The 15329-nt window shown below is 38.5% G+C and overlaps 1 protein-coding gene across 2 annotated transcripts; it reads left to right on the top strand.

The window, feature by feature from the left end:
• The first annotated feature begins 2262 nt into the window (after positions 1–2262).
• Positions 2263–8157, top strand: MRGPRX2 (MAS-related GPR, member X2). Of its 2 annotated transcripts, XM_011937477.1 has the most exons (3): positions 3051–3143; positions 3320–3428; positions 6177–7616. In XM_011937477.1, exon 3 carries the CDS (start codon positions 6202–6204, stop codon positions 7192–7194), a length of 993 nt encoding a protein of 330 aa, XP_011792867.1. In that variant the 5' UTR covers positions 3051–3143; positions 3320–3428; positions 6177–6201; the 3' UTR covers positions 7195–7616. The 2 variants fall into 2 exon arrangements, with proteins under 2 accessions (XP_011792866.1, XP_011792867.1); XM_011937476.1 differs by lacking the exons at positions 3051–3143; positions 3320–3428 and adding an exon at positions 2263–2319 and having other exon boundaries at positions 6177–8157.
• The last annotated feature ends 7172 nt before the right edge of the window (positions 8158–15329 follow it).

Raw genomic sequence — 15329 nt, 5'->3', positions numbered from 1 at the left:
AGAGGGATAGCATTAGGAGAAATACTTAATGTAGATAACAGGTTGATGGGTGTCGCAAACCACCATGGCGTGTATATACATAGGTAACAAACCTGCACGTCTGCACATATATCCCAGAACTTAAAGTATAATTTTAAAAAAATCAAATAGAACTTCTAGAAATCAGTAATATAAAAATTGTATTTAAACATCAGTGGATAGATTAAACAGATGATTAGACAGAATGGAAAGAATCTAGTTAACTGTAAGATACATCTGAAGAAATTACCCAGAAAGCAGCCTCAGAGACAAAGAGATGAGACATAAGGAAGAGGCTAAGAAATAAGGACGATAGAAGAAGAGGTCTAACATATGTTGAATTAGACTTCCAGAAAGAGATAATACTAAAAGTGATCATAAGAGGTAATAATTATGTAGTACTTACTATGTGCTCCTATTGTAAATCATTTATATACATTAAATTATTAATCTTCACAGCAAACCTATAGACTAATAATGTTATCCCATTTTACCGATGAGTAAACAAACACAAGAGTTAGAAAATTTGGCTAAGGTCCCATAGGAGAAATGCCTAGTAGCCTAGTCTTGTGTTTTTCACCGTTATGTAATATTTTAAGAGATTATAGCATTAAATTGTCTAAAAATGTTAAATGATAATTGTAAAATCTCAGAAACTCCACAAATCCCAAACAAGATTTGAAAAAGAGTCACTAGATACAAATTGGTGAGACTGTACCATAGCAGAGAAAAATAAAAGCTCTTAGAGAAAAAAAAAGCAGATCACCACAAGTGAATGGCAACCTGACTGACGGCTGCAACAGTAACCATACTGATGGCCACAGCAGTAACACTGGCAGTCGGAAGGTGGATCTTCAGTGTGCTGGAAGAAAGTAACTATCACCCTACAATGTCATGCATGGAAAAACCATCTTTAGAAGATGAGGGTGAAACAGTGACATTTTCAGACAGATAAAAGGAGGCATTTACCATGCAGAGACTCTCACAAGAGGAACTCCTGAAGAATGTGTTTTGAGAAATGGAAGATATGAGATGTAAAATGGGAGGATGAGCAAAAGCATTGGTGATTATGTGGATAAATCTGTACAAACACTGACTATTTAAAACAATAATAAATGTATCATTTGTTGGAGGGAAACAGAATCAAAATAAAATAATAGAGCACAGTAGGTTAGACGGTAACAGAAGTTAAAGCTTTCTAAGGTCCTGGTATTACTCGTGAGGAGAGCAGATTTCTGGGGACAAATGCATGCTTTGCCCACTGCACCAGAGTATAATACAAGAAAATGCTGAGTCTCAGAACTCTCTTCAATCAACCCATGTTCCCTGTCTGAGGTTACCCAGCTGCTCTAGAATGCAAAGGGGCATGATCTTGTATGGTGTTCATCATTGTGTCTTCATTGCCTGCAACGGTAGCTGGCATATCTTAGGCAAACAATAAACAGTGTTGAATGAATCAATAAATGAGTGAATAGTTTCTTCTGATTGTCTTAAATGCTTCATAATTGTTACTTATAACTCAATTTGGCTGCAGCATAGGCACATGAAAGGAAGTCATAGGAGATAAGGCTGAAAATATTGGTTGGCTCTAGATGATCTAAAAATAATCTAGCTAATAAATATCATGATGTAGAGGGAGAAACGTGACAGATGGTGCATGTGATGTGCTAAGTCTCCTATATTTTATAAGGAGACTCAATATATCCAGTTGTTAACATTGATAAATCAAAAATAGAAACATGGTTTTATTATGCAAAGCTTTTTTTAAAAAGAATGGAAACAGTATGCAGTGGTTGCTTTTGGGGAATGAGACTCGGAGAGACTTTACATTTCATTTTGTACACCTTAGTGTCATTTGAAATAAACCTGATTTTAAAAGATCAAGTGAGCCCCAGGGCCTTGAATGCCAACCAGAAGAGGGCAGACTATTCTTTAGCTATGAAAGCTCATGTTGCTTGATGGGTCTGCTTCCTGCAGAGGCTCACTGTGGGCAACAAAAGACTTCAGGATGGTGATTCCTTGCAGGGAGTGGGGCCGGAGAGGGTAGGGGAGAAACCAAGAGAAGTGATTGGAGTCAGGGCAAATGCTGAGAAACATCTCATGTGGTTTCATGTGTCATACTCTTATTTTCCAGCACCCTCTGTACAGGAAATCACAGGGTTGTTGAGCGTCTTGATAAGCTTTACTTAGCCATCAGTTTTCACTCCAGCTCCTGCAGGCATCTCCCCATCCTCAGCTGTTTGCCAGTCCCGGGAAAGCACTTCTCAACTCACCAACTCCAGTAGAAAGAAGGGTGTTAAGGTAAGAGTTTGTTCAAGGACCATCTTCTTTCAAAGGCAGTTTTGGTTTTTACCTTGGTCCACATCCTGATGAATTCATCAGGAAAAGGAGACAGGAAGCTCCTTTGAGGGAGCTTTGGATGCTGGCAGCTTAGATGGTGGGAGATCCGAATGGGGTCAAGCAGAGGTTCGTCCCACTTCTGTTCTATCTACCTATATTCTCCCCTTTTCTTCAACCATTCAAATCTGCAACTATGGAGAGAAAAAAATTGCTAACTTTAATTTAGGGGCAGGGTAGGATGAAGGCATTTCTTCCCTAAGCTAAATTGTTATTAATAACCTCAGGTTGCACCAATTTTCTTGTTATTCAAAAGTTTTTTCTTTGTATCTGTCACTGTCTCAGCAGAAAACACACATCACACACTCTAAAGGGGTAGTTTAGAAGAGTTTAGTGAAGAGACTGTTTACAAAGGTGTGAATAGGGATTAAGAAATTATTTAAAGAATGTTGAAGCCCTCAAAGGCAAGTGATAGTGGAGGGCTGTTACCATTGCTAGGTCTGAAGTGATAAGGAGAAAGAGAAGTTCTGAGAACTCAGAATGTACTGTAGTGGTAGCTGTAACTGTAACTGTAGCTGCGGCTACAGAAAAGGGCCACCAGACAGGGCTATGTCCTTAGGTAGAAAAACACCGCCACTGCCAACTCACAGCCCTTCATGGAGCAGGGAGAGAGCCAGGAAATTTTTTAAAAATCACCCTTCAATCTCCTGTCAAGGTGTCCCTTTGGAGCCTGAGTGCCAGGTAGCCCATTGATGAGGCACAGACATGTCTTCTCCCAGGATGCAAAGGCAGGTAGAGAAGGGTGGACATGAGATCCTAATGGCAAATAGGAAGAATCTATTTCTTCCCATAGCCTCTTCTTAGTTTGTATTTCCTGAGACTTTCTCTATTAATGTGATTGAATCCATTTCTCATTCTATCACCTCCCTTTTTTTTTTTTTAATTGTTTGACCTTCCCATCTAGTGTCACTTCTTTGGACTGGTCTCTATCATCATAAATGCCTTGAGAATGGAATGTGGTTGGAAAAAAAGGGATTGGGAATACATAGGTACTCCCAGGTATAAATACACAGGTATAAGTAATTTAAGTTTATGATTTTGGCTTCTTTAAAAAGAAACCTATTATAGTGATAATCAGAAAGAATGTTTATTAGATTTGGGCTGATGACTCCAAGACATCAAACATCAAGGCTCCTTCCAATTTCTATTTCCCCATCCCTAAAGAGGTACCCTTACCCTCGTGGTCCTACCTGGCTCCCAAACACAGCAGCATTCCAGCCTGAGAGAAGAGAAAGAAAGAAAGAGTACAGGAGGAGCTGGTTATATCACTTTCTCTCACCTCCCCTTGACCATCACATATGGTTACATGATGCCATCAGCATAAAGGGAAGCTGAGAAATAATGGACCTTTTTCTGATTTAAGATTCAGAATTATTATGTGTGAGAAAAGCAGAATGGCTTTTGGGGCAACTAGCAGTCTCTATAGTCCCTGATTCTCTTTTAGCATCTGTGCTCAAATGGAGATTTTTCTCAAGACTGCCTCACAAGTAGTGAATGATATAGGCATGGAACAGAAATAAACCCAGGACAGAGCCCCAGGAGACTGGAGTTGGTATTGGACCTGCTTTTCACCATGAGATTCAGGAAACTGTTTTGTACACATTAAGCCTGTCTTTCTTTCTTTGTTACATGAGCATATTACAATAGATGGCCTCCAAGGGACATGTGCTGGAGGCTGGGGATGTAATAGTGAACAACGACAACAAAAATGTTGAGTTTAATGAGGGAGATAAAAGAAAAAACAGACATACACTTAAAAACACAGGTGCAAACTGTGTTCAGTGCCACGAATAAAAATGCCAACCTGCACTGAGGGATGACAACAGAAGTAGTTTTCCTCCATATCCTCATCAGGCCAACCAGGGCTACAGGAACTAAGACAGCACGTGATGGATGCATTCAGTCCTTGATGCCAATTCTGTACCCCCATGGAGGACTCATTCACTTTCCCCTTTGAGGCCTCCAACCCATGAGAGTTTTCTGCAGTGTGGAGTGATTGACAGCTGTTTTTCTGAAGCAAGAAAGAGCTCTTGCATTCAGTTGCTTATTCTCAGTTGCTTATTATCAGTTGGCTTCTATTCTCATCTCTTCTTATTTGATTAATTTCTCTTCCTGTTTCTTAAAGTTGCTTAATCTAGGCTTAAAAAAACTGCAATTTTGACATTCCATTTCGGATTTGATATGAGCATTACTTGTTGTTTTCTCCTTTCTTCATGTGTAGTCGGCACTGAACCCTTGCAATGGGGCTGCAAGGCTGGTTAAGAACAAGCCCTCTGACACAGATGTGTGGGTTCAAATGCAGGCTCTACCACTTGTTTGTGAGACCTGGAACATATTACTCAATATATTTGTGCTTTAATCTACTCATCTGTAAAATGGGACTAATAATAGTACTGACTTCTCCAGGCTCTGAAGAGGATTTAAAGAGGCTATACCTGAGGAGCACTCAGCCAGCTGCTATTGTTCACCCCACTGTGAGTAAGGGCTCCTTCCCAAGTGTAATTGATATAAGCATCTGCCTTTTCCCCCAAAGCCCTGCACAGTGTAGACTTGGTTCTTTTTTCCTAATTTCCCACTCCTTTCCCCAAATGATCCTTTTTCACAAATGCTTTAATTCGCAAAGAAAGCTCAAAATCATCTGGGGGAAATAATGGGTCCCCCCCTTAGATGTATACATACCTCAACACCCCCTAGTCACCCCTAGACACTAGACACTCTGAATTGCCGCCTCTCTCTCCTTTTCCCAAATTGCCCCCTTTTCCTCCAAGATACAGAGAAATTCAGATAAACCCTGAATCCTTTCCATGAACTGGAAGTTAAAACTCTTTTGGGTGCTGAGCAAAAGCCATATACTAGCCCTTCCTGGATTGAAGATATGACAGTGGCCATTATTCACTGTCTGTGCAGGCAGAAGCAATCCCTTCAAATACACCAGAGCTTTCCCAGAAGGAAACATGAGGAGTGATGTTTTCTTCATTTCTTTACATGTGTGTTTTTTAGTGACTAATTTCATTTTAAAATGTTGGTGTTCCATTTAGCCCAAATTTTCAACTACTCTTGGCTCCCCATGCATTCATTCATTCATTCATTCATTCGTGGTAAAAAAACTTCTTGACTCTCCACTATGCCCTCACATTGAACTAGGCACTGAGGACACAGAAATGGATAAGAGAAAAATTCTTCCTGTTTTCATAAAGCTGACCCACTGAGCCATTTCTAGCCTGACAGGCCTGGCCATCCTCAGACCTGTCCTAGCAAGAAGTTACATCTCCTTTATCACCCTAAATCATGATCTCCATTCTAACTGTTGATGAACCCCTCTCAGTCAGTAAGGGTGGCCATGGGTCATGGCCTGGATCATTTCTTCTGGCCCCTGAGAGGAAATCTGTATGCCAGGATAAAAAGGATGCTGCACTCAGAGTCCTGTCTCTTGCTGTCCCACATATTCTGCCTAGACTTTTCTCCTCCTGCCTCTAGGAGACATGACATGGTAACAGTGAGTGCGGGTGTTTGGGCCTTAGAATATTCCCATATCAGTAGAGGATCTATCTTGTAATAGAAAGAGCCCAGGATTTAGAGTCAGCAAGAAATGAGTTTGAATCCAGGTGCTAGGACTCCCTGGCCTTTAATAAATGACTTAATCTCTTCAAGCCTCTGATTTCCTCTCCTGTAAAACAGGGGAGGTAATTACTACATAATAGGCTGGTCATGACAATCAGTGAACATGCAGCAGGTGTTCAAGTCTTTGTTTTTGTTCCCAGGGGCGCCAGTGGAGGTTTTCTGAACATGGATCCAACCACCCCGGCCTGGGGAACCGAAAGTACAACAATGAATGGAAATGATCAAGCCCTTCCTCTGCTTTGTGGCAAGGAGACCCTGATCTTGGTCCTCCTGATCCTCTTCATTGCCCTGGTAGGGCTGGTAGGAAACGCGTTTGTGCTCTGGCTCCTGGGCTTCCGCATGCGCAGGAACGCCTTCTCTGTCTACCTCCTCAGCCTGGCCGGGGCCGACTTCCTCTTCCTCTGCTTCCCGATGATAGATTGCCTGAAGTACCTCATTAACTTCGTCCATCCCATCTCCATCAATTTCCCTAGCTTCTTTGCCACTGTGATGACCTGTGCCTACCTTGCAGGCCTGAGCATGCTGAGCGCCATCAGCACCGAGCGCTGCCTGTCCGTCCTGTGGCCCATCTGGTACCGCTGCCGCCGCCCCAGACACCTGTCAGCAGTCATGTGTGTCCTGCTCTGGGCCCTGTCCCTGCTGCTGAGCATCTTGGAAGGGAAGTTCTGTGGCTTCTTATTTAGTGATAGTGACTCTTGTTGGTGTGAGACATTTGATATCATCACAGCAGCGTGGCTGATGTTTTTATTTGTGGTTCTCTGTGGGTCCAGCCTGGCCCTGCTGGTCAGGACCCTCTGTGGCTCCCGGGGTCTGCCACTGACCAGGCTGTACCTGACCATCCTGCTCACCGTGCTGATCTTCCTCCTCTGTGGCCTGCCCTTCGGCATTCAGTGGTTCCTAATATTATGGATCTGGAAGAATTCTGATGTGTTATTTTGTCATATTCATTTAGTTTCAGTTGTCCTGTCGTGTTTTAACAGCAGTGCCAACCCCATCATTTACTTCTTCGTGGGCTCCTTTAGGAAGCAGTGGCGGCTACGGCAGCTGGTCCTCAAGCTGGCTCTCCAGAGGGCTCTGCAGGACACTGCTGAGGTGGATCACAGTGAAGGATGCTTCAGTCAGGGCACCCTGGAGATGTCCGGAAGCAGTCTGGTATAGAGATGGACAGCCTCTACTTCCATCAGATATATGTGGCTCTGAGAGGCAACTTTGCCCCTGTCTGTCTGATTTGCTAAACTTTCTCAGCCCTGATCTTAAAACAGTTAAGATAGTCCTTGTGAGGATTAAGTGAGACAGTGCCTATGAAACAAACACTAAGTGCAGTGTCTCTGGAACTGCCTTACTCACCGGCCTCCACCACATCCCCATGAGAGCCTTGCCAACTCTGGGGTCCAGAACTGTTCCCATTTTTAATGAATTCTACCTTTGACAGAAGGCTGAAAGCAATGCAGAAAAGGTCTACATTTCTTTGGTCACTGCACTTGATAGGGACTCAAAGAATGTTATATTTTTAATAAGTTTCTTTTTCTCTTCCATACAATTCCTGTCTCAACAAAATTAGAAGAATTAAATTTAAATCTAGCTCCAAAAAAGCAGCTGTCTTTCATTTGGGTAGACCTTAGAATATCCCCCTAGCTTAATAAATCTTTGTTGAATAAATGGCTTAATAAATGAACAAACTGGTTAATTTTTATGTTAAACCTCTGAAAAGTTTTTTTTTACCAGATCTGAGTAACTGTCTAAATTTATTGCTTTCACTACTTTTGAATTTTGCAAACATGAAATTAAGTTTTAAAATTAGATAAATCAATGTCAACACATATTTAAAGTTTGAGGTAGACTGTCTTCCTGTGGTTTCCTTTCACATGCCATCCCTTAAAATCCCAGCTACACGCCTTCCCATCCCTTCCCCTTTGCCTTCGCCCTAATTCTCCCTCTCTGGGGGCTCTCTAATTCATCCTGGAAGTTTCCAATGGTCTTATAGACTCTATGTTTTTGGAGGACAGGCTCTATGTCAGATTTACCTTTTATTCCAAAGAGCTCAGTGCATATATTTTATTAATTAAATTGCACATATTTTTAAAAGTTATGTGTTCCACAAAATCAAATACTAATTGTAAATGTTGCATCTTTTAATAAGTTTTTATTATTTTTAATTGAGGTGTAATTAAGAGAATGATATGCACAGATCATAAATGTACAGCTTAATGAGTTTTGTTAAAAGAATACACCCATGTGACTCAAACTTTATTCAAGACAAAATATTTTCATCATCTCTGAAAGTTCCCCTGTGCTCCTCCCAGTCATTCCTCCTGCCCCTAGAGGCAACCATTGTTTCTATTTCAATCAACAAGTATTAGTTCTGCCTGACCTTTAATTGTATCTTTTTAGAATCATAATATGTGTATTTTTTGTTTCTGGCTCTTGCACTCAACATAATATTTTCAAGATTTACCTATGTTATTGCATCGCATATATCAGTAGTTTGTTCCTTTCATAAAGCTGAGTACTATTTAATTGTGTGAGTGTACTATGGTGTAGCTATTTTCATATTGACAGACACACGTGTGATGTTTTATGAATTTTTTGGCTATTTTAAATAAAGCTGCTGTAAGCATTCTTATTCAAGTCTTTTTGTAGATATATGTTTTCATTTCTCTTATATAGACAACCTGGAATGAAATTGCAGAATGATGGAAAGATGTATGTTTAACTCTATAAGAAATTATCAAGCTATTTTCTAAAATGGTTGTACCATTTCACATTCTCACCAGCAATGTATGAGAGCTCCAGTTGCTCCACATGCTCCCAACAAACATGGTTTTGCCAGTGTTTGAATTTTAGTTATTGTAATGAGTGTTAAGTAGTATCTAATTGTGTTTTAATTTCCATAATGACTTATTAAATTGAGCATCTTTTATGTGTTTTTAGCTACTCTATTTTTTGGCAGTGTCTAAGTTTTGCCTATTTTTATTAAGTATTTGTGTTTTTCAGTATTAATTTGTATACATTTTTTCATATGCTGAATGATTTCTTTGGTGGTTATGTGTATTATACTTACCCAGTTGGTGGTTTGCCTATTCATTTTTACATATTTATTTATTTTTAATTAACAATTACATATATTTATGGGGCACCATGTGATGTTTTGATCAACCTTGTAGAAAGACTAAATCAAACTAATTAACATATCCATCACCTTACCAACTTATTTGTGTGTATATAATGTGAAGTTTAAAAATTTATTCTTTAAACCAAACACTGCACGTTCTCACTTATAAGTGGGAACTGAACAATGAGAACACATGAATACAGGGAGGTGAAGAACACACACTGGGGTCTGTCGGGGGGTGGGGTGGGGTAGGGGGAGGGAGAGCATTAGGAAAACTAAGTAATTAGGAAAACTGGGCTTAATACCTAGGTGATGGGTTGATAGGTACACAAACCACCATGGCACACATTTACCTATATAACAAACCTGCATATCCTGCACATGTACCCCATAACTTAAAATAAAAATAAAAATAAATTTTAACATCTATTTTTTTTTTTTTTGAGACATAGTCTCACTCTGTCACCCAGGCTGGAATGTGGTAGCACAATCTTGGCTCACTGCAACTTCTGCCTGCTGGGTTCAAGAGATTCTCATGCCTCAGCCTCCCAAGTAGCTGGGATTACAGGTGTGCACTACCATACCCGGCTAATTTTTAAAAATTTTTAGAGATGGGGTTTCACCTTGTTGACCTGGCTGGTCTTGAACTCCTGGCCTCAAGTGCTCCACCTGCCTCAGCCTCTCAAAGTGCTGGGATTACAGGCATAAGCCACTGCACATGGACGAATCTCTTCTTCTTCTTCTTTAAAACAAAACAAAACAAAAAAACTTTTATTTTAGGTTTGGGGGGTACATGTGAAGGTTTGTTACATAGATAAACTCATGTTGTGGGGGTTTATTGTACAGATTATTTCAACACCAACATATTAAGCTCAGCATCCAATAGCTATCTTTTCTGATCCTCTCCCTCCTTCCACCCAGTGCCCTCGAGTAGACCCCAGTGTTGTTGTTCCTTTCTTTGTCTTGTGAATTCTCATCATTTAGCTCCCACTTATAAGTGAGAACATTTGGCATTTGGTTTTCTGTTCCTGAATTAGTTTGCTAAGGATAATAGTCTCCAGCTCCATCCATGTTCCCACAAAAGACATGATCTCATTCTTTTTTATGGTTGAATAGTATTCCATGGTGCATATGTTCCTCATTTTTTAAAACTTTTATTTTAGGTTTGGGGGTACATGTGAACATTTGGTACATCGGTAAACATGTGTCATGGGGATTTGCTGTATAAATTATTTCATCACCCAGGTATTAAGCCTGGTACTCAATAGTTATCTTTTCTGCTCCCTTCCCTCCTCCCACTCCCCATCAAGTAGACCCTGATCTCTTGTTTCCTTCTTTATGTTCATAAGTTTTCATCATTTAGCTTTCACTTGTAAGTGAGAACATGTGGTACTTGGTTATATGTTCCTGTGTTCATTTGCTAAGGATGATAGCCTCCAGCTTAATTCACGTTCCCACAAAAGACATGACCTCATTCTTTTTATGGCTGCATAGTATTCCATGGTGTATAGGTACCATATTTTCTTTATTCAATGTCATTGATGGGCACTTAGGTTGATTCTATGCCTTTGCTGTTGTGAATAGTGCTGCAGTGAACATTTACATGCATGTGTCTTTATGATACAATGCTTTATATTCCCCTGGGCATATACCCAGTAATGGGACTGCTCAGCTGAATGGTAGTTCTGCTTTTAGCTCTTTGAAGAATCACCATACTGCTTTCCACAATGATTGAACTAATTTACACTCCCACCAACAGTGTACAAGTATTTTCTTTTCTCTGCAACCTCGCTAGCATCTGTTCTTTTTTGACTTTTTACTAGTAGCCATTCTGACTGGTGTGAGATGGTATCCCATTATGGTTTTGATTTGAATTTCCTTAATGATCAGTGATATTGAGCTTTTTTCATATGCTTGTTGGTAGCATGTATGTCTTCTTTTGAGAAGTATCTGTAAGTGTCCTTTGCCCGCTTTTTAATGAGGTTGTTTCTCTCTTGTAAACTTGTCTAAGTTTTCAACAGAAACTGGATATTAGAACTTTATCAGATAATTTGCAAATATTGTCTCCCATTTTGTAGGTTGTCTGTTTACTCTGTTAATAGTTTCTTTTGCTGTGCAAAAGCTTAATTAGATTCCATTCGTAAATTGTTGTTTTTGTTGCAATTGCTTTTGGTGTCTTTGTCATGAAATCTTTGCCCGTTCCTAGGTCCAGGATAGTATTGCCTAGGCTGTCTTCCAGCGTTTTTATAGTTTTGTGTTTTACACTTAAGTCTTTAATTCATCTTGAGTTGATTTTTGTATGTGGTGTAAGAAAGGGGTCCAGCTTCAATATTTTGCATATGGCTAGTCAGTAATCCCAGCACCATTTATTGAATAGGAAGTCTTTTCCCCATCACTTGTTTTGGTCAGCTTTGTCAAAGATCAGATGGGTTGTAGATGTATGGCCTTATTTCTGGGCTGTCTATTCTGTTCCATTGGTCTATGTGCTTGTTTTTGTACCAGTATCATGCTGTTTTGGTTACTGTAACCTTGTAGTATAGTTTGAAGTCAGGTAATGTGATCCCTCCAGCTTTGTTCTTTTTGCTTAGGATTGCCTTGGCTATTCAGGCTCTTTTCTGGTTCTACATGAATTTTTAAACAGTTTTTTCTAGATCTATGAAGAATGTCATTGGTAGTTGGATAAGAATAGCAAAAAATCTATTCTTATAGCAATGTTGAAATACACAATTCATTGTTATCAATTGTGGTCACAATGTAATGCAATAGATCACAAAAACTTATTCCTCCAGTTTAACTGCAACTTTGTACCCTTTGATAATCATCTTCCCTTTTCCATTTCTCTGTCCCTCTCTAGCCTCTGTTTACCAACTTTCTACTCTGAGACTGACGTTTTTTACATTCCACATGTAAGTGGGATCATACGGTATTTGTTTTTTTGTTGTTGTTGTTGTTGCTTTTGAGATGGAGTCTGGCTCTGTTGCCCAGGCTGGAGTGTAGGGGCGCGATCTCCACTCACTGCAAGCTCTGCCACCCCCCGGGTTCACGCCATTCTCCTGCCTCAGCCTCCCTAGAAGCTGGGACTACAGGCGCCCGCCACCACGCCCAGCTAATTTTTGTTTATTTTTAGTAGAGACGCAGTTTCACTGCATTCTCCAGGATACTCTCGATCTCCTGACCTCGTGATCTGCCAGCCTCGGCCTCCTAAAGTGCTAGGATTACAGGCGTGAGCCACCGCGCCTGGCCCAGTATTTGTTTTTTTGTGCCTGCCTTATTTCACTTAGGATAATATCCTCCAGTTTCATCTATGTTGTCCAAATGACAAAACTTCTTTCTTTTTAAGGCTGTATAGTATTCCACGGTATATAAAACATTTTCTTTATCTATTCCTTCATTAACAAATGCTTAGGTTGCTTTCATATATTAGCTATTGTAAATAATGCTGAAATAAACATGAGGTTGCTGATATCTCTTCAACATATTGATTTCAATTCCTTTGGATATAAACTCAGAAGTGGGATTGCTGGATCATATGGTAATTCCATTTTTAGTATTTTGAGAAACCTCCATTTTATTTTCCAAAATGGTTATACTAATTTACACTCCCACCAACAGTATGCAAGGGTTCTTTTTTCTCCACATACTTGCCAACACTTGTTATGTTTCATCTTTTTTATAATAGCCATTCCAACAGATGTGAGGTGACATCTTATTGCAGTTTTAATTTGCATTTCCCTGATGATCAGAGATGTTGAGCATAGAGATGTTCCCATGAGATGGAAGCAAATATATGCAAATCTCTCTCTCTATTGCAGAGTAGGATAACTAGAGTAAACAATAATGTATTGTATATTTTAAAATAACTACAAGATACATTTTTGAATGTTTTCATCACAAATGTGTTTAAGGTGATGGATATGTCAATTATCCTGATTTGATCATTACACTGCTCAACATCATGTTTCAATACTTATACAAATTGGGGGGGGGGTGTAATGATCAAATCAGGATAATTGACATATCCATCACCTTAAACACATTTGTGATGAAAACATTCAAAAATGTATCTTGTAGTTATTTTAAAATATACAATACATTATTGTTTACTCTAGTTATCCTACTCTGCAATAGAGAGAGAAGTTTGCATATATTTGCTTCCATTTCATGGGTTGTCTTTTCACTCTGTTAATTGTTTCCTTTGTTATGCAATAGCTTTTGGTATGATGTAATCTCATTTGTATATTTTTGCTTTTGTTGCCTGTGTGTTTTGGGTCATATCCAATAAATTATTGTCCAGATCAATGTCATGAAACTTTCTCCTATGTTTTCTTCCAGTAGTTTTACAGTGTCAGGTCTTATATTTAAGTCTTTAATCTGTTTTAATTTTTGTATGTGGTGAGAGATAAGTGTCTAATTTTATCTTCTGCATGTGGATATCCAGTATTCCCAATTTATTGAAAAGACTATTTTTTCTCATTGTGTATTCTTCATACTTTTATTGAAAATCAATTGACTGTGAATACTTGGGTTTATTTCTGGGATTTGTATCCTGTTTCATTGGTTGATGTGTCTATTTTTATGCCAGTACCATGCTGTTTTTATTACAATAGCTTTATAATATATTTTGAAATCAGAGGGTCTGATACTTCAGCTTTGTTCTTTTTCTCAAGATTTCTTGGGCTATTTGGGGCTTTTGTGGTTTCATAAGAATTTTAAGGTTATTTTTTCTATTTATGTAACAAATAACATTGGAATTTTGATAGAGATTGCATTGAATTTGTAGATCACTTTGGGTTATCTACAAACACGGACATTTTAACGATATTAATTCTTCTAATCCATGAACATGAGATATCATTCCATTTATGTATTTTCAGTTTCTTTCATCAGCGTTTCAGAGTTTTCTGTGTACAAAATTTTACCTCCTTGGTTAAATTTATTTCTAATTATTTTAATTTTGATGCTATTGTAAATGGAAATTGTTTTCTTATTTTTCAGATACTTCAATTATTAGTGCATAGCATTGCTACTTATTTTTGTATGTTGATTTTGTAACCTGAAACTTCGATTTTGAATCAGTTCTAGCCAGTTTTGGGGGAATCTTTAGGGTTTTCTACATTTCATCAGTAAACAGACAATTTCACTTTTTCCTTTCCTATTTAGATACCTTTTATTTCTTTTTCTTGCCTAATTGCTCTGGCTAGGACTTCCAGTACTATATGGAATAGAAGTGGCAAGAAAGAAATCATTGTCTTGTTCCTGTTTTTAGAGGACAAGCTTTCAATTTTTTACCATTGAGTTTGATGTTAGCTGTGGGCTTGTCATATATGTACTTTATTGTGTTGAGGTACATTCCTTCTATACCTATCTGACTGGGAATTTTAATCATGAACAGATGTTGAATTTCATAAAAAAACATTTTCTGCATCTATTCAGGTAATTGTGAAGTTTTGGCCTTCATTTTGTTAATATGGTATCACATTTATAAATTTGCATATGTTGAAGCATCCTTGCATCCTAGGGAGAAATCTCACTTGATCATGGTGAATGATCTCTTTAATATGTTGCTGAGTTTGCTTGGCTAGTATTTTGCTGAGAATTTTTCAATCTATGTCCATCAGAGATATTGGCTTGTAGTTTTGTTTTCCTGTACTGTCCTTGTCTGGCTATTATATCCGAGTAATGCAGGCCTTGTAAAATGAGTTTGGAAGTATTTTCTCATCTTTAATTTTTTGGAAGAGTTTGAGAAAGATTAGTGTTAGTTCTTCAAATAGTGGGTAGAATTTAGTAGTGAAGTCTTTGGGCTTTGTTGAGAGGTTTAGGTGATTACTGATTCAATTTTCTTACTCATTATTGGTTTGTTCAGATTTTTCTGTCTTCATGATTCAGTCTTGGTAGATGTATGTTTCTAGAAATACACTCATTTATTTTAGGTTATTCAATGTGTTGATGTATCATTGTTTATGGTCATCTCTGATCTTTTATATTTTTGTGGTATCTGTTATAATGTCTACTCTTTTATTTGTGATTTATTTTGATTATTCTTTCCTTTTTTCTTTTAGTCTTGGTAACAATATAACAATTTTGCTTATCTTTTCAAAAAACTTTAGTTTTTTATATTTTCTATTGTTTTGTAGTCTATTTCTGCACTGATGTTTGTTATATGATTGCTTTTTCTAAGTTG

The sequence above is a fragment of the Colobus angolensis genome, unplaced genomic scaffold, assembly GCF_000951035.1.
Source record: "Colobus angolensis palliatus isolate OR3802 unplaced genomic scaffold, Cang.pa_1.0 Scaffold164, whole genome shotgun sequence".
In the NCBI taxonomy this organism is placed as follows: domain Eukaryota; kingdom Metazoa; phylum Chordata; class Mammalia; order Primates; family Cercopithecidae; genus Colobus; species Colobus angolensis.
The sequence above is the reverse complement of the archived record's forward strand: the minus strand, read 5'-3'. Positions and strand labels throughout refer to the sequence as shown.